The sequence below is a fragment of the Crocuta crocuta genome, unplaced genomic scaffold (assembly GCF_008692635.1).
Source record: "Crocuta crocuta isolate KB4526 unplaced genomic scaffold, BGI_CrCroc_1.0 scaffold383, whole genome shotgun sequence".
Lineage (NCBI taxonomy): Eukaryota > Metazoa > Chordata > Mammalia > Carnivora > Hyaenidae > Crocuta > Crocuta crocuta.
The window spans coordinates 3,218,173-3,241,264 of NW_027531897.1; the positions used below are offsets into that span (position 1 = coordinate 3,218,173).

A 23,092-nucleotide genomic window follows, 5' to 3' on the forward strand; every position below is an offset into this window, starting at 1 on the left:
AGAACTGTAATACGTGAAACTTGCTTTTAGTGTTTGACTTAGCTATACTAAGCTATGCTCTATTCATCTTTTGTTTCACCATTCCATTTTTGCAAAATTTAACAGCTCTGGTGTCAGGAAAGCATTCTATTTATAGCCATTACCATCATCAAAGAATACTTATGACCTCTTGTATATGGTGCAACCAATCACAAGGTTTTTCTTTTGTTGTTGTTTTTACCTTCTTGATCTTTCAGTGTCTTTTATTATTTTCGAAAGGTTTAGCATGCTGCACAGCTGATTTGTAAGTGAAGATATTCTTACATTTTGCAAGTATCACTGAATAAGGAGACCTGGATTCTAGCCTCATTTCTGATACAAACTATCTGCGAGACCTGGAACAAAACAGCTGTATTATCTCTCTGGCTGTCTAACTGACCTCTGTAAAATATGGGGTTAGAAAAATTATTTAAAAGGTTTCTTTTTAATCTAACATTGAAATTTTGTACACATTTAAGGCCGATACCGACTAATCATTAAAACAGAAAAGTAATTTTCTACTACTATCTCATAGACGTTTTATTCCCAAAATTAACTTATAATTGAATTGAGAACTTACTTGGAAATAGGGTTTACACTGGCCTCCACAACTGTCAAAACTTTACAATTTTTTATATTTTCTGGAAATTCCTGTATTCCTAGAAAATGAAAAGATCAACAATCAAATGAAAAGGATCTTTTATAAAAAATAAAATAATAACAAAATTAATTACCATATGCCTGCAGATTCAAAATTTACCAACTAAGTAGGATCTAGATAAACTGACACCAACATCAGCCTAACAGAATTACCACTACAAAGATTCCTCTTTTTTCTCTTTCATTTTTTTCATGTGCCTCTTTATAACCATCAATTACTAATTTTACCACCCTTTCCTCCCCTTAGTTCTTGTGAAAATTAGTTAGTGCCTTCTCTATTTGATGATGTGAAGGATACAAAATGGAGAAAACTTAGCATTCTTCCTATTTTTCTGCTGTAAAAAGATGCATTACTTTTTTAAATGCTGGGCGCCGGATTAGGTGGACCCTAACATGTGTATATATATAATGACTAAGCTGAAAACAAAGCTGAAGATAGAAGAGGTAAAAAATCTACACATGATATGACAGCAGATAGGCCTGAAGGCAGCTGCTGAGGAAAATTTCTGTAAAATGCCACAAGCGTTGTGACAAGCCAAATTACAATTAGCTTTCTAAGCACTTAATCTTATTTTCACAAACTATCTCAGCAAAAATACACGAACAATAATTTATGAACAATAACCCACAAACTTTAAGTAGCAACGTTGTAATCCAAACTAAAAGAATGTTAAAGCTTTTTCAAATATTCCAAAAACTGTTTGTTAAGACTCATTCCTATACTGATACAGTATCATTATTCCACATGGTTGACACCGGAAGATCATTTAAACTTCTTTAAATCTCATCACTATATCATTCTTTAAAAAAATTTTTTTAATGTTTATTTTTCAAAGAGAGACAATATGAGCGGGGGAGGAGCACAGAGAAAAGGAGGCACAGAATCCGAAGAAGGCTCCAGGCTCTGAGCTGTCAACAGAGGCCGACGCAGGGCTCGAAGCCATGAACTGTGTGTGAGATCATGACCTGAGCCGAAGTCAGACGGTTAAGTGACTGAGCCACCCAGGCGCCCCTATCACTATCATTCTAAGTAAGCAAATTTACCACAGTGCCAAACATGGAATTTCAGGTGATGAAATATGAATGATACAAAATCACCAACTAGTGGGGCGCCTGGGTGGCTCAATCGGTTAAGCGTCTGGCTTCAGCTCAGGTCATGATCTCATGGTTCATGGGTTCGAGCCCCGCGTTGGGCTCTGTGCTGACAGCTAGCTCAGAGCCTGGAGCCTGTTTCAGATTCTGTGTGTGTCTCTCTCTCTGACCCTCCCCTGCTTATGCTGTCTCTCTCTCAGAAACAAATAAAACATTTAAAAAAAAAAAAAAAACACCAACTAGCAAATAATGCAGTAATAACTGTTCACTCAAAATCCATCAGTGAACACTAATATTAGTGGGTAAAATAATGATGAAAAATTGGAAATTAATATAGTCTCAAAGTTTCTTCAAAAAAGATGCTTATTAATAATAAAAGGAAAAAAGCAATTATAGTGAAGAAATCTCAAAGACACCAACTTAAATTGCTTCAAAGTCAGGCTCACCAGTTAGCGGCAGCAGCATGTGGCACCTAATCTACGATGCACTGAGAAGATCCAATACCATTACTGTCATATTCTTGCCAAAAATATATAACATGAAGTTAGTCATAAGCAAGCATCCAAACAAATCCAAATTTAGGGAAATTCCGCTATGTAACTGGCCACTAACCTTAAAACTATCAAGGTCAAAAAAGGAAAAACAAAGACTGAGGTCTCTGTAAGGGGGAACCCGAGTACCACTGGGGGACTGTAACAATGTCAGTATCTATCTTGTTCTAGAATATTTAAAAGGTTACCACTGGGGGAAAACTAGGTAACAAGTAGAAAGGACTACTCTCTATATATTTCTGACAATTGTACAGGAATTTATAATTATCTCAAAAAATTTTAATTAAAGAAATCTGGGCTCAATGATTTCTTAGGGGAAGGTTTTATTACCATTGTTTTTATTACAAATTCAATTTCTCTAAAAGTCAAGATAACCCATTGTTTCAATTTCAGTTTTAGGAACTTTTACTTTTGTTGGAATTTACTGAGTTCACATAAATCTTCAAATCAGTGAATATAAACAATGATGGATACCTAATAATATTAAGGAATTACTGTTAGCTGGGTTTACGTATGACAACAGAGTGATTTCATCTTGACAAGCTTATGTATGAAAAAGGTTATCCATGATTTGTTTTAAAACAATCAGAGATGTCAAAATAGGAGATATGGATGGAGGCAGAATAGGAGGTATTTAAAATACTGATAAATGCTGAAATTGACAGATAGGTATATCAGGTTTATTATATTATTCTACTTTTGTAAATGCTTGGAATGTTTCCCTATAAAAGATTATTGACTGTTCAGTTACTAAAACAGACTCAGATGAAACAACTTAAAAACAGTTACTATACTTAAAGGGGAAAAATGGAACATTATTTAAGAAATAAACAGAAACTTCACAGATGAAAAATATAGTACCTAAATGAAAAATCCACAGGACAGGATTAAAAGATCACACAGGACACCTGCGTGGCTCAGTCAGTTTAGTTAAGTATCTGACTTAGGCTCAGGTCATGATCTCGAGGTTCGTGGGTTCAAGCTCCGTGTCGAGCTCTGTGCTGACAGCTCGGAGCCTGGAGCCTGCTTCTGTATGTCACGCTTTCTCTCTTCCGGCCCCCTGACTGCCCCATCCCCACTCATGCTCTTTCTCTTAAAAATAAACATTTAAAAAAGAAGAAGACGAAGACTAGATACTGTAGGAGAAAATCCTGGTGAGCTAGAGGACATGGAAACAAAACTTAGCCCACCTGAAACATAGGGAAAAAAATAGAATGAAAAAAATATCAACAAAACTGAGAACATGTGGACAATGTCAAGCAGGCTAACATGTATTTATCTATCTTTAGAAGTTTACTTACCAGCCTACAACTAAGAATACATGCTCTTTGTTTTTGTTTTTTAAGTTTATTGTCAATTTGGCTAACATACAGTATGTAAAGTGTGCTCTTGGTTTTTGAAGGGAGAACCTTTGTCTTCTCTTTTTTAACTACTTGATTTGGACACGGCACAGTTATCAATGTCACTAGATCCTTCCAAACTCCTCTCCAGGGTGGCAATTTCATACCACAACATCTATACATATTCTATGTTTGTTTTAAAGTTCATTAATTTATTTTTGAGAGAAAGAGAGAGTGAGCATGCATGCACACACAAGACAGGAGGGGCAGAGAGAAAGTGAGGAAGAAAGAAAATCCCAAGAAGGCACCATGTCACCAGCGTGGAGCCTGAAGCAAAGCTTGAACCCACATACTGCAAGATGATGACCTGAGCCAAAATCAAGGGTTGGATGCTTAACCGACTGAGCCACCCAGGTGCCCCTATTATACATATTCTTGTTGACATCTATTATCTTTACATGCCAATATAAGGGGTTGAACCTCACCAGCAGTAATAATAGAAACTTAAATTTAAATTAAAGCTAGGGGGCGCCTGGGTGGCTCAGTCAGTTAAGGGTCGGACTTCTGCTCAGGTCATGATCTCGTGGTTGTGGGTTAGAGCCCTGCGTTGGGCTCTGTGCTGACAGCTAGCTCAGAGCCTGGAGCCTGTTTCAGATTCTGTGTCTCCCTCTCTCTCTGACCCTCCCCTGCTCACGCTCTCTCTCTCTCTCAGAAATAAATAAAAATTTAAAATAAATAAATTAATTAAAGCTAGGTGTGTTCTTGATATTTTCCAGTGATACTGAATACACTTCCTAGATATTTTCTAATGATATTCAATACCTTTTCATGTGTTTAGTGATCATTTTTATTTTATTCTTCTTGAACACTTTGCCTACTACACATTTTCTACTGGATCATCTTTTCATTATTGACTGGAGGCATTCTTTAGAAATACTAGTATATCAAGTTTTCCTCACGCCTTGTCATGTGTTTTTATTTACATATTTTGTCATAAAGAAATTTCATTCCCTTACTACTATGCTCCTTATATCCTAAATGAGTTATCTTTTCTATCTCGAAGTCATAAAAATATTCTCCCACATTTTCTGCCAATGATAACTTGTTTTTCATATTATTGTCTTTAATTCATTTGCAATTTATTTTAACACATACTATTAAGGATACCTTTGTTTATTTCTCATATAAAAACACTGTTCTATAGGTCTCTGGGTGGCTCAGTCATTTGGGCATTAGTCTTCATTCAACTTGTGTCATGATTCTGGGGTTCTTGACTGTGAGCCCTGCATTGGGCTTGCTGCTGTCAGCATGGAGCCACTTAGGATCCTGAGCACCCCTTCCCCAATCCCTCTCTCAAAAATAAACAAACATTAAAAACAAAACTAAACATTGTTCCAATGCTTACAAAATAGTTGTTTTCCTTATTCCATTGATTTGTAGAGGCACCTCTGTCATATTCCAAATTGTCTCATTGTTTTGTTTCTTGACAATCTTTTCTTTTAGATCCTTCTGACCTACTCCATAGTTTCATGCTTTTCTTCCATTTAGGTTATACGGCCCATTTTCTATTAAGTTCATTTCCAGATATGTGTCATAGATTGACTATACTCATGGACTTGCTCCCTATCCCACTCTCTACCATGTGGTATTTCAACTTTTCCCATCATAATATTAAGTATAATTTCCCTCTTCCTGATTCTGGGCTCAGTCACGTGTTCAGCTTTGACCATGAAACATTAACAGAGCTGATGAAGTATCAAAGGTTTAAATAAGTTCTGGCTAACTTCCACTAGCTCTCAGAATTCTCATTGCTCTGTGAGGACATGGCTGGGATTGCTAGGACTAGCCTGATGGAGAATGAAATCTGTGGCAGAGTGATTCCTGTCATCCCAGCATAGGATCCCCAACACTGCAATTTAAGCAGGTCTTTTTTCTTTTTTAATACTTTTGTTATGTATTTATGTACATATGTAGGCTTCATGCCCCGCATGGAGCCTGATGTGGGGCTTGAACTCATAACCCTGAGATGAAGAACTGAGCAGAGATCAAGAGTACTTAACCTGAGACTGTCCTAACAGTCTTTACTAGTTTTGTTACCAAAGTGTATTTTACCTTAAGGATGGAGTTGTATACTTTCCCCACTTATCCTAATCTACATGATAGTTTTTTATAAATTAGAGATTATCCTAATTCCATTAAGGCTTAATCAAACTTGTTTTCAATGTAGGTATGGTATTTCTGACTACCCAATATAATACTGTATGCATTGGTCTTTTCAAGTTTTCTGCTTCTTGAGTTGACTCTGGAAATTTATTTTTCATTTCATCTAAGTTTTAAAATGTAGTGGCTCTATACTATCCATTCTTTTTCTTTTGACTGAAAAGTCACTTTTTAATAAAATGATGGTAATAGGAATGGGGGACAAGAATTTCCTTAATGATAAAAACAACCCTGTTTGAAGTCACAAAATTGGAAATACTGATCTACAAAGCAACCCTTTTACCTAGAAATTTAACACCTCACTTAAGCATTTTAGTATATGTATACAATTAATTAATAGTATCTGTGTTTCTTCTGTTACTGGTTAAAGGTTTTATTTAAGTTGATTAGATTTTCTATTCTAAGCACATGTAATTATTTAGTATTGTTTACCTTTTTGCACAACAAACATTTGTTAAATTTGACTTACCACCCATAACATCCCTATTTTTTACACCAATTTTCTTCCTTCTTTTCTCTCATTCATTTACATACAAAATATGTAAGGAGCACCTGAGTGGTTCAGTGACTTGGTCATTCAACTCCTGATTTTGGCTCAGGCTGATTGTGGCTCAGGTCATGACCTCACAGTCTTGAGATCGAGCCCTGAGTCTGGGCTCTGGACTGATGGTGGAGTCTGTTTAAGATTCTTTCTGTCCCTCTCATTGTGCGCCTCCTGGCTTGAGCTCACTCTCTCTCTCTCTCAAGTAACAACAACGAAATATTTAAGGTTACCGAATCAAGTTCTTTGGGAGTTAAATTCTTATCAATCCTTTAAATAATTTGAGACAATCGGTCTCCAGTGGTAATTCTACTGAGGATACATTAAAAGAACTTTAATATAGATTAAAACAGTACCTCTTTGCTAAACCGACTTTATATCTTAAAAAATTTAGGGGTGGTGCCTGGTAGGCTCAATTGGTTAAGTGTCTGACTTTGGCTCAGGTCATGATCTCACAGTTTATGGGTTTTGTTGTCCACTTCGGATCCTCTGTCTCCTTCTCTCTCTCTCTGCCCCTCCCCCACTTGCTTGCTCTCATTCTCACTCTTGCTCTCAAAAACAAACAAACAAAAAATTGTATGGGGTGGCAGCAGGGCTTCCAGGGTAGATGTGGTGCTCAAGGGTCAAAAGCAAGTGACACAGAAGAAAAGGGCAAAAAAGACAAAGACTTTGGAATATTATGAAAAAGGTATTATAGACATCTGTTAAAAAAAAAAATCACTCTACGAACATACACTTCATTTCTCTTGTGTGAACACCAAGGAATGGAATTACTGAGTTAGGTATATGGCTACTGATGTGGTGAATTACACGAATTAAATTTTCAAATACTGAAGTAGCTTTCAATATCTACAATGGGTCCCACTTGGTTGTGGTGTATTATTCTTATCAAATACTTTTTTTTTTTTAAATATAACACTCCACACTTAGAGGAGGGACAGGTGAAGGACATTCCACAGTTTCCATTAGCACCCCACTTCATTTAAAACTTAGCTAAATATCTCATTTCCTTGGCCTTTTTTTAAGTCCTTAAAGTATCATGAAATGGTCTATATAAAAGATAGTATCCAAGAGCTATAATATTTTTAGTACATGATCAAGTCTCTTAAGGAGAAAAAAGACCAATGAGTATAGTGTATGTTCTACTGATCTAAACTTTTATGTGGAAAAGGAATAATTTCAAGAGTTCTATATTAGATTTCTATAATTTTAATATTTAATGGAAAGTAATGTTTTTATCATCCTCTACAAATAAACATGTATTTTATATTTTTAAAAATGTAAAGTACTTTACTCCATAGCTTAAGGTTTATAAAAAGTAACCAATCCATACCTGTGAAATTAGTAATTCTAAATCATCTTCAGCTTTCAGATACATAGCAATAATTTTTCCATAAATAAGTACTTTTGAAAAACTCATGGGTTTTCTACTTTTACAAATTTTTAGCATTGCACTTACTATGACTGCAATTCCTACAGGTTCCAAATCTGTATCTCTGGTTCCCTGCCCTCTCCTTAACTTCAAAAACAAATTTTCAAATGCCTTTTACATACTGCTTAGGTATCTCAAAACATGGCCCAAACTGCAATTCCCTATACTTTGTATTATTCACCAAATATGTATCAACTAAACACAGTGTAAGACACTACGCTAAAGACTGTAGATACTAAGACAAGGTTCCTTTTCTTGCTTGAGAAGCTAAATTTGAGCTCCCTACCAACCCCCGCCCAAAAAAATGTTTTCACCCCACCGGTTTACTTCCATCCTAAGTAGTCTTCCTTCTCAGGATCTTTTGCACCTTTCCTTTCTTCTTCTACATCTCTTAATGTTGGGTTGCCCCCCAGGGCTCATTCTTTAGGTGTCTTTTCTTTCATATGTTATTTCTAATTCTATTTCTAATCTCCAGCTGTATATACCATCTCTCTGCTGACAACTCCCATATATGTAAAGCTGGCACAATTCTCTCTTAACTGAGAACTGCTGACTCCTGAGAATAATTAGGTATCTTATTTTAAATAAAACATGACCTGATTTTTTTCCACTAAAAACTAAAACTCCCAGAAATGACCCCATCTTGACTGTCAGCACCTCTATCCTTCCACTACCATAGATCAATACCACTGAGGGCATCTTTACCTCTTATCTCATGTTCCACATTTCAGTCCATCTTAAAATCTTGTCGACTCAGCCTTCAAGACATCTAGAGTCTGTCCACATCTCAGTGCTTCTATCACTATCATCAGAGGTGACTGAAATAACATCCCTACTGGTTACTTTTCACCCTTGTACTCAGAATGTTTCTACACATGACCAGCATAAATCTTTAAAACACAAATCAGGGGCGCCTAGGTGGCTCAGTTGGTTGAGTGTCTGACTTCAGCTCAGGTCATGATCTCACGGTTTGTGGGTTTGAGCCCCGTGTCGGGCTCTGTGCTGACAGCTAGCTCAGAGCCTGGAGCCTGTTTCAGATTCTGTGTCTCCCTCTCTCTCTGACCCTCCCCTGCTTATGCTGTCTCTCGCTCTCTCTCTCTCTCAGAAATAAATAAAACATTAAAAAAATTAATAAAACATAAAATACAAATCAGATCATGCTCTGATCGATCTGCTCAAAGCTTTCCAAATGATTCTGTATCACAGAGTGAATGTCAAAGAACATACTATTACCTACAAGGCTCTCACTCTCCGACCACTATTCCTCTCATTTTCCCATCTTGCTTACTACACACATATTATGGACACTTACTTGCACCTTACAAACTTTACGCTGCTGTTCCCTTTCTGGTACATTCTTACCTTAAATACCTACATGGCTAACTTCTCAAGTCCTTGCTCAAGTCACTTTCTCAAGGAGGCCTACTCTCAATGCCTGTGTTAGCCAGTCTTCAAAGATGGCTCATCTTATCTTTAAAGTGTGCAGAACCTGAATTTTATCATGAGTTACTTCTTAATTCTCTAACAATTTCAAATATCTGTTCCTTTTTCATTTTCAATTGAATAGCGCTCCTTCTTTGTCATATACCCTTTTTATAAGAATTTGACTCTTGCTCAAACTTAATATTGGAAAACACTGGATTAGATATTACAAAATGTGGCTTTCCTCTTTACATTACTATTGCTTGGTAATAGAAGAACTTTTTCTCTACTACTGGGACAGAGAATGTACCTTCTGACATCTAGGAGCTGGCCTGGTACTATGAGCTAGTCCTGCGTATGACTATGGACTACCTACTTGGCATTCAAAGAGAGGTTTTGGTATTCTCTTCTTCAACTAAATGATTTCAAAGAGTATCAACATCAGACCAGGCCATTCTATGATGACGAAGGACTAAGACAGAAGCAAATTTTTACAGTTAACTTTTTAAACAATATGGGTTTAAATGGTGCAGGTCCACTTATACAAGGATCTTTTTTTTTTTTTTTTACAGTACTGTAAATGTATTTTCCTGTGACCTTCCTAATAACATTTTTTCTCTAGCTTACTTTATTTTAATAATATAAAATATAATACATATACAAAATATGTTGTATGTTATGTTGCGTTTATATTAGCGGTAATGCTTCTTGTCAACAGTAGACTATTAGTTAAGTTTGAGGGGATTATACACAGTTATAGTTATACACAGATTTTCAACAGTGTAGGGTGTTGGTGCTCCTAACTTCCACATCATTCAAGGGTCAACTATAATCATGTCTGAACAAACACAATCAAATGTAATCACATCTGAACAAATACGAACACTGTCCAAAACACAAAATATCAAACAGTTCCTTCTCCCAACTACTGAGTGTCTGCTGTTTCTTTACCAATTACAACTTAAGCCTGGCTCTAATATGCCCTAACAGGTAAGGTTTATTCTAGTTCCCAATTATAGAACTACCCCTACTCTTGACAGCAATGTATCCAGAGTAAAACCTCATATTCTAAACCTTCCTCCAAATCACAAAACAAAAGCTCAAATCCTATAATAAGTCTTTTATCTTCAGTACCCCGAGACACCACTTAGATCTCCATAGTATGGGATTTTACTCACTGCATCAAGTAATAAATCTAAACTGTTCAATCACAGGTCAGTTCCTGGTGATCTCTGCTGAAAGTGCATCAATACCCCAATGCCCTAATTATAGAATATAAACAGGGAGTTCCATTCAAAACAGACTAAACCAGGAAACTCAAATAATTATACTGACCAAAGGATAACAGATGTATGATTTGACCAAGTATAACATAATGAGTGATGAGGCCTATGGTAAGGCACAGTGAGTGCACATCCCAGTTACAGGCTACATCATTAACATACTTGGCTGTGATATTGGTCTAAATATTTTTAAGTTCCAGGTTAGTTTAACACAAGGTTTTTCTTTTTCATTATCTTAAAGAGCTCAACTTAAAACAACTGAAAATCAAATTAGTAATTTTACAAATTTGAAAACACAGGAGAAAAATGACTTCCCAAGCCAACTGTAATTTTCCTCATAATCAATTTAACTTTTCTGAGCTTAAAGTGAAGAGTCTTTGTCAGCAGTTGGTCCCCAATAACATTTTCTCAGGTTCAATGAACTGTTTTCCATTTTCACCATGAACTTTCAATTCATTCTTCCTGGGCTTTTGACTCAGTTAAAAAGGCAGGCCTTATTTAACCTCTCCAGCATTCCCATATCAGAAAGATCTGAGCTACTCTTTCTGGTTTCTCTAGTTTTTCTTATAATTTCCTGGCTTTCTATTCCATGTGCTCAAACAGATGAATTAACAAGTAGGTAGTCTTCATTTCTTTTATCTCCCCTTCCCAAACAGCTTCCCCAATCAATTACTTTGGCAGAATGTTTAATCATCATCCCCATTAGTCTCCTCAAGAAGGACAGGCCATTTGAACACAAGAGGTAACAACTTCTCGAACACTACTAGCTATTTGCAATGACTTGGGATAGTAGCTTGGTGAACTTTTATTTCTATAAAAAGCTAACAATAAACCAAAACTTTAGTCACAAAAGGAAGATAAAATTAAATAAATTTACAAGCTAGTGCAGTTTCATTTAGATATCAGTTTAAGACAAAAAAAAAAAAAGAGATGGAAACAAGTAAAAGGCAAAGGACTGATTCCACCATTTAAAAAACAGATGAGGGCCTACCTATGTGAAATCAAAGAGAAAGAGGAGAAAAGAATAGATAAATCAATTTAATTTATAGTGAAAATAAATTGTAAGGTTTACTGGCAGGAATAACTAAGGTCATACCCTTTCTGTACTATTTGAGTGCTCATCTTAAATCTTTTCACACTAAATAAAAATTATTTCTAACTCCTCAAAAACACTCATAAGCTGATGGAATTGTATAAAACAGGTTTTCAATACAAGCAACAAGAAACTGATGAAAAAAGAGGGAAAGGGGGTGCCTGGGTGGCTCCGCTGGTTTAGCATCCCATTTCAGCTCAAGTCATGATCTTGCAGTTGGTGGGATCGAGCCCCATGTCAGGCTCTGCACTGACAGTGTGGAGCCTACTTGGGATTCTCTCTTGTTCTCTCTCTGCTCCTCCCTCTTTCTCTCAAAATAAGAGAAAAAGTCTACAGTCCAATAGGTTCCCATAACTCAAACACACTATTCTTTAAAAAGTTGCACGAAACTCTAAAATATTGATTTAAGGATGCTGCAGCGCCATAACTGCACCATTTTCAATTCAGAGTAATAAACCTGGGGTTAAAGCATTTTTAGGAGGTATATGCAAACATTCTCATTATTGAGCCAACTAATATTTTTTTTTAAGTGTTTTTAATGTTTATTTACTTTTGAGAGAGAGAGACAGAGCATGAGCGGAAGAAGGGCAGAGAGAGAGAGAGAGAGAGAGAGACAGAATTGAAGCAGGCTCTAGGCTCTGAACTCTCAACAGAGATCCCAACATGGGGCTCAAACTCACAGACCATAAGATCATGACCTGAGCCCAAGTTGGAAGCTTAACCAACTGAGNGAGACAGAATTGAAGTAGGCTCTAGGCTCTGAACTCTCAACAGAGATCCCAACATGGGGCTCAAACGCACAGACCATAAGATCATGACCTGAGCCCAAGTTGGAAGCTTAACCAACTGAGCCACCCAGACGCCCCAAGCCAACTAACATTTTCACACCACGAAGAGTGGCATCAATTTACCAGGCTTTTCCAGGTGCTTACAACTGCATTAGTAATAGTCAGATTATTTCAGGTCTCTTTCCTTATACCTCAACATTTCCCATTTAAAAAGATCAAGAAATAGAAAACATACCCCTTTGGGATGAAAGGTTACATTTGACGACTTCTAATGTCAGAATTCTATAATACTATGGAGTTGACTTAACTATCAGCAAATGGAGAGCTACAAAGGCAATGGATTAAATTCATTTACTTTGAAATTTATCACACAATACCTGTCATTCTACTAAGCACAAGGAATTGAAATAATTTCAAACTGCTCTTAAAGAAAAGTTTCAAGCTCAGGAAATCTATTTAACCTAAATATAATCATGATGGAAAAAGTCATACAAATTAAAAACCAACTGACCTGAACTCTTCAAAATGGCAATGTCATGAAAAACACAAAAAGATGGGCAAACTATTCCTGATTTTCAAATATCAAAGAGACACAATCGAATGCTATGTGATCTTTAACTTTGGTGGGGGGATGGAGGGAGGAAATAGCTAAAAGGGGCATTTTTTAAGCAAGAGGGAAAATGTAATGTCAAATTTCTTGAAAGTGATACTGGTATTGTGGTTATATGTAAGGATTTCTGAGTTCTTGCGAAATGTTACTTCCAGTACTTAATGGTAAAGTTTATGCCTGCAATCCAAAATGTTAAATAAGTTTACCAAAGAGAAATTATATATAAGCAACAATGTATCTTTTCCGTGAACATATTTAAATTCATATATATTTTTAAAGAGAAAGAAAACAAATATGGCAAAATGCTAACAGTGGGTGAAACCATGAGTGTTTTGTCAATTCTTATGTAGGCTTTTATTCTATGAAATTTTTTAAATAAACTGAAGAAAAACAAGATATAAATGAATCTAAAGGGTAATTAAATTCTAAATTTTTATTTAAAAGCACAGATTTTTCATGTAATAAAATTTTAACCCTAAAGTTAAATGATTCAATAACAATTTTAAAAATTAAAACTTTTAAACTTAAAATTTCCTGGCTATTGATAACTGAAACCCAGTAGAGCACTAACCACTATAACCTGAACCTGAACCTAGAGTGAATATGAACACATTACACTTCCTTAAAAAGGATTTAATTCTCAAAGAAGTATAAATTTGATGATTTGCCTACAAGATACACAATTACTGATATGGACTGCCAACTACTAAGATAATTAGGGCTTAGCAGATGAAGGCATGCAATAAATGTATATATTTATTTTAAAGCATATTTTTATGGAAATGGGTAGACACCATTGTGAATTAATTCCAAGTCAACTGTTAATTGTGACAAGAGGATGATCCTTTTAAATCAGTCCTAAAGTGGTTTTCATAATGAGTCCTAAAACATGGAATTGATAACTCACAGACCACGAGATCATGACCTAAGCTGAAGTCGGAGGCTAAACAGACTAAGCAACCTAGGCGCCCCTTGGGGACTTGTTTATAAAGATTTTCTCCAAATGTTATAAAGAATTATTTGAATATGACTTAGTATTCACTATTTGTTGAAGTCATCTTCTGACAGACCATTTAAGATTTACTGTCTTGTGGGCACCTGGGTGGCTCAGTAGGTTGGGCAGCTGACTTCGGCTCAGGTCATGATCTCACGGTTCGTGGGTTCGAGCCCAACGTTGGGCTCTGTGCTGACAGCTAGCTGAGAGCCTGGAGACTGTTTCAGATTCTGTGTCTCCCTCTCTCTCTAACCCTCCCCGGGTCATAGTATCTCTCTCTCAGGAATAAATAAAACATAAAAAAAAATTAAAAACAAAAAACAAAAAAAAAGATTTACAATTTTGTGATTTGTTTTTGTAATTATGTAAGAAATACATGCTCATTCTAAAATTTTCAAGTATTTACTTGTCTCTCTCAGACAAGGTAAGCACTTAACATTCTGGAATGTGTCTTCCCCACTGTTTTCAGCATATATCAAACTAAACATACTAAACCAAACTGTATGGAGCAGATTAGATTCCAGCTGTATCAAACAGTGTAATCAACAATGGACATTACAGTTGTTAGTAGTTTCTCATCATTACAAACAAAAGTGAATATTTATAAATATATAAACGTAAGGATACATAAATATACATGTATCCATAGCATTTTAATTAAAAGGTCATTTAAAATTTTTACATTTATTCTCCACATTGCTTTAAACTATCATATACATAAGTTTAATGTATATAGAAGCTAATACAATAATACTTTTTAATTTTGTATTTTTGTTAAAACACAATAGAAATCTTAATGAAGTAACATGTTCCCACTTAAGTCAGAGGGAAAAAAAAATCTTACCATTCTTGCTGACATCCAGTTCCCTGAGATTAATGAGATTTGCAATTGATGCTGGTAATGTTGTTAAATCATTGTCTGGCAAACTCAGTTTGTGTAGAGACTGACAGTTAAAAAGTTGCTATTGAAACAAGGAAAGAAAAGCTTGTGATTATTTAAATTTCCTTAAATATTTTATTTATTAACATATAAAATATTATTAGTGTAATTAAAATTGAATGAATTATACCTACTTCTGCCCTGAGCAAAATGCACTTAGTTAGAATAATTATATGGTTGTATTCTTGGCTAAAGTAGTAAAAATTAGGTGGCTATTAAATAACCTAAACTTTGGAACTTGTATTTCAAAATCTTTATTCCAAAATGAAAGTTTATATATAAATTAAATTCAAATAAATACAAATAATTTAAAATGACTCAAAATAGAGGTGTTTGGATGGCTCAGTTAAGCACCTGACTCTTGATATCAGCTCAGGTTATGATCTCATGGATTGTGAGATCAAGCCCTGAGTTGGGCTCTGTGATGACATCGTGGAGTCTTCTTGGGATTCTCTCTTTCCCTCCCTCTCTCTGTTCCTCTCTTATAAAAAAAAGAAATTAAATGAATCAAAATATACAGTTCTAATTTGAGAAAACAAAAAAATAAGGGAACAAATATTCTGTTATGCTAAAATAATAAAATGCATTACAATACAATATAGTTTTTTAAATACAAAATATTTGAAATAAAATATATTTAACCAAAAGTGTAGGTCACTTCTAAGTTCCATACCAAAAAACTGTATGGACTATATAGAGCACAGAGAATTTTTAGGGCAATGAAAATACTCTGTATGATACCACAATCATGGGTACATTTCATTATACATTTGTCCAAACCCATAAAGTACAACCATATTGTAAACGATAGACTTCGGGTGATACTAATTTTTCAACATAGGTTTGTCAATTTTAATGCAAGCACCACTCTGACAGAGTATGTTGAACAATGATAGAGGCTATGCATATGTAGGGACAGTGTAGATAGATGAGAAATCTCAATTGTGCTGTGAATCTACAACTGTTCTTAAATTTTTTTTTTAATGTTTTGTTTATTTCTAGGAGAGAGAGAGACAGCGTGAGCAGGGGAGGGTCAGAGAGAGAGGGAGTCACAGATTGAAACAGGCTCCAGGCTCTGAGCCAGCAGTCAGCACAGAGCCTGACGCGGGGCTCGAACCCATGAACCGCGATCATGACCCAAGCGAAAGTCGGACGCTTAACCGACTAAGCCACGCAGGCGCCCCTCTACAACTGTTCTTAAACAGTAGTGTTTAGAAAAACAAAAAACTGTTATCAGGATGGTACTGAGCAAGCCCTATTTAGGAAGAGCATTCTTCCAAAACTGGAAAGAAGTACACTAAGTGATTCAGTTATTTGCACTTTCACAGCAAGCCTCTCTTTTCCCCTCAATCCTCAGATTGAGACCCTATTAGTACTTATTACAGAGACTACTCTTAGACTTTCAAGTTCTCCAAAACAACAAAAGGAAGAGAAAATATTTTCTAAAGAATACTATATAAGGAAATAATAAATTACAAAGCTCCTTATTACAACCCAGGGAAATAATTCATAAACATATAACCTACAATCTTTAATATTTTATCCTTAGCCAGATATAGATTTCTTTTAAAAAAAATGTTTTTAATGTTTATTTATTTTTGAGAGGGAGACAGAGTGTGAGTGGGGGAGGGACAGAGAGACAGTGAGACACAGAATCTGAACCAGGCTCCAGGCTGAGCTGTCAGCACAAAGCCTGACACGGGGCTCGAAACCATGATCTATGAGATCATGACCCGAGCTGAAGTCAGAGGCTTAGCCAACTGAGCCACCCAGGCGCCCCTATAAAGATTTCTTTATAAGACAACCCTTTTACTTATAAAGATTTCTTTATAAGTAAAAATATTTCAAAATATTTTTACTCCTGGCCACTGAAAGAAAAGTGTTTTTCAAAGCACTGCCATCCATATGTATACGCACACAGACATTTAACACAAATATTTCATGCAACAATGGACACATGCAACACACTCTATTTTCTATTCTTGATTTCAGTTACGGTTGCCACATGAAATTCAGATTTCAGGTGAACAATGAATAATTTTGGTAGAAATGTGTCCTATTTATTGCATAAAACACACCTGTACTAATAATTACTCACTATTCATATAAAAATTATAATTTGCTGTCCTCTATTTTTAACTTCTAAGTCTGCCAGTGCAAATCATAGTTTGCTTCTTGGAAATGCCACACATATTACTGAACCACCAATGTCTCTCCACACAGTTGTGATGAACACTACTGTTTGGGTAGTAAAACAATCTAACAATTAAATTAAACCTATTGCAACTTTTCCAGAATAAACAAGAAACTTGTTTCTTAAATTGAGAATGAAGAGGGATTAAGATTTAAGGGAAAACAAGTAGCCACTGAAAAATTTTGATAATGTGAGAGGATGGATGTTTCATGGCAACAAACCAACTTTCTTCCCCTAGTTATTCTTACATTTCAGAAAAGTTAAGTCGTGGGGCACCTGGATGGCTCAGATGGTTAGGCATCTCTCTCTCTCTTTTTTTTTTTTTTAATTTAAATCCAAGTTAGTTAACATAGAATGTGACAATGGTTTCTGGAGTAGAATTTAGTGATTCATCACTTACATACAACCCCCAGTGCTCATCCCAGTAAGCCTCTTCCTTAATGCCTTCACCCATTTAGCCCATGCCCCAGCCCAACAGCATGCCAGCAACCCTCAGTTTGTTCTCTGTATTTAAGAATCTCTTATGCTTTGCTTCCTAGTCTGTCTTTGTCTTATTTTTCCTTTCCTTTCTTCTCTTTATTTCAGCTCAGATAATGATCTCAGTTTGTGAGACTGGGCATGTGTTGACAGTGTAGAGCCTGTTTGCGATTCTCTCTCTCTGCCTTTCCTCTATTCACATTCCCCCTCTCTCAAAATAAATGAATAAACTTAAAAAAAAAAAAAAAAAGTTAAGTCCTCCAAAACCTTCCCAAACTGAAATGGGTCAAAAAGAATAATACCTCTAAAAAACTGTTTAATCACATAGTATGTGACAACTAAAAGGACAATTTATTCTCAATCACAATAATATAGACCAATGTCTTACGAAAACTACAGAAAGAAAACATTAATTTTAATGATTTGTCGAACTAAATCTATTGGCTGCTGAAGCTACAGTCTTACCTATCTCAGTGGCTTAAAAAACTGAAATTAAACATAAAATTTTAATTATTTGCTTAAATATTCAAGCAACTGGCTTAAAGACACAAAGGTTAAAATTTTATTTTACAAAATTGTGAATTGTGTTGCATACTCTAATATTTTAAAAAAAAAGAAGGAAAACAATAGAAACACATGTATATTGGCAGCATTATGGTAACACTGGTGGCATCATATTCTATGCATAACAATAACCAAAGGCAAATCTTAAAAGATAGTATTAACATACCTTTGGAAGTTCTTCAATCTGATTAGCATCTAAATAGAGCTCCTCCAAAGTTTTCTCAAAAGTAAAAATTTCTTTGGGAACCTGTTCCAAACTGCAATGAGAATAATCAAGGGTTGTTACGGTCTCCTCTTCCCCTCGTAGACACCGACATGGTACCAACCGCACAAACAAACTTCGTTTTGTAGTCATTTTTAGACACTGCAATAGTCAAATAAAAAGAAATTTAGTTATACATATCACAAGCAATAATTTTTCCAAACAAATAATTCTAATTTATTCACCACAGTTTATATATCAAAGATAAATACCTTCTCCTTTACACATATCCAATGGAACATACTTAACATTGTTTTACTATCTAAATTTATATACATTTATGTATTAAATTTCAAATGAATTCAAGTACTTCCATACTTTAAAAAAAATGACCTGTTAAGCAGCCATTTATATGCTTCTGTAAGAACCATATTTTACCAGTCTCGCTTATTCTCAACTTTAAAAACCCTAATAAAACAAAAAGATTTCTTTAATTTCTGCTTAAGAGCTATTTTTTTAAAATTAAGAATTTGTCTGTATGCAGTTTTGAGTAGGAAGTAGAATGCAAAGGTATTTTTGAAGTTTTCCTAACAGAGCCATCAGAATCAATCACCCTTTTAACTTATCAAGACTCTTCCACATCAAAATTCCAATACATGCCAAGTTTATTTTATTCCAATTAAATATTGGTCTTTTATTTTTTTCTAAAGAACTTATAAATCATATCTATGTAAGGTTACACGTCAGAGAATACACTTGCTTTATTACAATGTACACCAATTTCACTGTTTCAAACTAAATCGGGGAAAGGTTTAATTCCCAATTAGTGAAAAATTTTCAGGCTAATTTTTATTAAAAATACAATGTGTACACATAGGTTAATTCCAACTAGTCTAAGATTATATTACCAAAGAAAACCTACTTCAATAAATAAGAATGACTGCCAATCAGTAATCAATTTTCTGTAAAATGATAAATTCTTGCTTTAAACAGATGACTATTAGAGTAATAGATTACTTCCAACAAGGGTCAAGACTAGGTTGAAGCCAGTGAAGCAAATTATCTCAAGCACAAATTGTAAGAAGGCACCCAAAAAATCAGTAATCCAATTAAACATTTTAATTAAAACCACTGAAAAATAATCTGTTTATGAACAAAATGACTTTTTTAAAATAAAGACAGGACTGGTATTACAAAATTGTTATGGCTCAGCAAGGGATGGCTCCTAACGGTCTATTTCAAATTACATGCAATTCTTAAAGTGTTTAACAACAGTAAGCACTCCCCTGAGATCTTTTAAAAAATATGACTATTCTTGGGGGGGAGGGGGGGATGGGCATGGAGGAGGACACTTGTGGGGATGAGCACTGAGTGTTATGTGGAAACTAATTTGACAATAAACTATTTGTAAAAAAAAAAAAAATGACTATTCTTAGTCAATTTATGTGCCAGGCACTTGCTAAGTTCTTTAGATAAAATATATGTATATTCTCATTTCTTCCTGCTATACATGTACTATTATCCTTACTTTTCCACCAAAAAAACTGATTCTGTCCTCTTATCATTAGAATGCTTTCAGTATATAATGATATACTTGAACTCAGCTTCTCAAAATATTTAAATATCGATAGGACTTTACTAGCACTTCTCCTTTATACTTTACAAAAACAAAATACTGATGTGGTTCAGAACACAACACTCCAAGGTATGGCACCTTGACCCATATTGACTATTTTAAACTGAAAGAGTCTAGAAAACAGCAGAAGCAGGAAGGTCATGCTGGCCTCCCCCTACACTTCTCCCCTGAAACAGATTATAAAATCTTCATGTGACAGGTGCCTTCCTTATACCTAGAGGAATATAGCAGCCCAATCTCTGAAGAATGGAGAAAAATTTTAAAACAGGCTTTACTAAACTCCCCCCCCCATTTACACTTAGCTCATACTTTGTCTTATACTTCTACAGAACTCTACAGTCTTCATGAAATGTAGCATAAAAATAAGAAGTTTTAATGGTTTCTTTAGGTCCTTACTCCTTATGAAGGCTCCTGTGCCACTGAAAACTTGCATGAAATAGGGGCACCTGAGTGGCTCAGTCAGTTAAGCACCTGACTTCAGCTCAGGTCATGATCTCGACATGTGAGGTCAAGCCCTGCGTCAGGCTGTTCTGACAGCTTGAAGCCTGGAGCCTGTTTTGGATTCTGTGTCTCCCTCTCTTTCTCTCTCTCTCTGACCCTCCCCCCTCGTTCTTTCTCTCTCAAAAATATAATAAACATTTAAAAAATTTTTTTAAACTTACATTAAATAAATCTGCATGCTTTCTCCTGTTAATTCGTCTTTGTAAGTTTACTTTTCAGACTCTGAATCAAAGACCCTAAAAGGGTCAAGGAAAAATTGTTCCTCTCCTACACTATGGTGTTAAACATAAAAGGTCCAAAGTAAAATCTTTGTCTCATGGAAATATACAGGATGGTGACTATAATAATAATACTGTACTGCGTATTTGAAACTGCTCAGAGAGTAGATCTTAAAGTTCTCATCAAGGGGTACCTGGGTGGCACAGTCGGTTAGACATCTGACTTTAGTTTAGGTCATGAACTCACTGTGGGGTAGAGCCCCAGGTTGGGCTCTGTGCTGACAGCTCAGAGTCTGCTTCGATTGCTGTGGCTCCTTCTCTCTCGGCACCACCCTGCTTGTGGTTCGTTCTCTCCCTCTCTCTCTCTCTCTCACCCTCTCTCTCTCTCTCTCTCTCTCACAGAAATAATAAACTTAAAAAAAACTTCTAAAAAATTTCTCATCATAAGAAAAAAAATTCTTTTTTTTTTTTTTTAATGTTTTTATTTATTTCTGGGAGAGAGAGAAAGCATGAGCATGGGAGGGTCCGAGATAGAGGGAGACACAGAATTCGAAAGAGGCTCCAGGCTCTGAGTGAGCTGTCAGCACAGAGCCCGATGCAGGGCTCGAACCGACAAACTCTGAGATCATGGCTTGAGCTGAAGTTGGATGCCCAACCGACTGAGCCACCCAGGCGCCCCAAGAAAAAAAAATTTCTAACTATGTACGGTAACGGGTGTTAATTAATTAGATTTATTGTGGTGGGCATTTAGCAATATGTATATATAATGAATCATGTTGTACACTTGAAACTAATATAATGTTACATGTCCATTATACTTCAATAAAAACAAAAAAACTTTATCAAAGAAATATCCAGAAAAGTTTATTGAATGCTTAATAGTCTACGTTGATATGAAGGTGTGTTTTACTGTCAGGAATAAGCAGTTTTATTGATCTAATAAGAATTTCATTGTTAAAGGGGAATTTAGCTTATACTTGTGTTTATGAGATCCCAAAAATGATCATGAAATTTCTTCCTTCAAAGATTCTAAGACTTCGACTGATAATGACTTAAGAGGCCACTTAAGAACAATGAGGAATTCAATCTGCTCTTTCCAATATGGCAGCCACTGGACACATGATCATTAACCTTAAAATTCAAGTTAAATCAAATAAAATTAAAATTCTATTCTATCTGTCACATTAAACACATTTTAAAAAGCTCAAGAGCCACATGTGGCTAGTGGATACTATACTCAATAAAAAAAAGACTGAGAACATTTCTATCAGTGCAGAAAGTTTGATGGGGCAATGTTGGTTCAATGTCTGAAACTATTGTTCTGGTTCATCATATTATAAATACTGTATGATTTTATTTATATAACATGATAGTACCCCAAACCTTGAAAAATATGGCCTATAAATCCCAGAAATCATAATGGATTTGGGACTATAATTGGGCATGAAATGCTGACTACCAAATATATGTAACATAAAAGAGCGTATTTTAGATGTTATTGTGTGCAGCACACTTGAAGCATCAGTAATTTACAAGGCAGAGTAATTGTGTTTTTTTTAATGTTTATTTGTTTTGAGAGAGAGAGAGAGAGAAAGAGAGAGCACCAGCATGTATGCATAAGCTGGGGAGGGGCAAAAAGAGGGAGAGAAAGAATCCCAAGCAGGCTCCACATGCAGCACTGAGCCCAAAGTGGGGCTCAATCTCACCACCCACAGACATTGACCTGAGTCAAAACCAAGAGTCTGACGTTCAACCAAAAGCGCCACTCAGGTACGCCTAGAGTAAAGGTTAATGAAACCTCCAAGGTTCTTCTGTAGTGCTGACCATAGATCATGCTGCAGACAGTCAGAAATTATAAAGTATCTCAGAACAGAAAATGAATTCAGAAAAGGAAGATTAGGGGCACCTGAGTGGCTCAGTAGGTTAAGCATCCGACTCTTGGTTTCCACTCAGGTCACAATCTCAGTGAGTTTGAGCCCCACGTTAGCAGCACAGAGCCTGCTTGAAGTTGTCTCTCTCTGCCACTGCCCCATTCAAGCTATCTCTGCCTCTCTCAAAATTAATAAATTTTTAAAAACTGTATTAAAAAAAAGGAGATTAGATGTTTTAGGAAAAAGTTGACATCTCAAGTAAAAATCTCTTGTGGACTGAGGCTATGAAGAAAGCAGTCCAGACCTCAGATTATATTCAGTGGGCCTCAAGCCAATACAAAAATGGACCCTAATTTAGCAGACTAAAACTGCTGATTGTTAAGAAAGGAAGGGGACCTTCATTATTGAAGGCATAGGAGTAAAATACCATATGAAAGAAAGAAAT

General features: G+C 35.6%; 1 protein-coding gene across 7 annotated transcripts in view; it reads right to left on the minus strand.

The window, feature by feature from the left end:
* The window catches only part of ERBIN (erbb2 interacting protein), a 128,591-nt gene that overhangs the window by 64,246 nt on the left and 41,253 nt on the right, over positions 1–23,092 (minus strand). For all 7 annotated transcript variants that reach the window (XM_077773578.1, XM_077773577.1, XM_077773575.1 and 4 more), the window contains exons 3-5: positions 18,386–18,583; positions 14,889–15,006; positions 599–677 (exon numbers count right to left, since the gene is read on the minus strand). In XM_077773578.1, coding sequence (XP_077629704.1) covers positions 599–677; positions 14,889–15,006; positions 18,386–18,574 — 386 coding nt within the window. In that variant the 5' untranslated portion in view covers positions 18,575–18,583. The remainder of the gene's footprint in view (positions 1–598; positions 678–14,888; positions 15,007–18,385; positions 18,584–23,092) is intronic.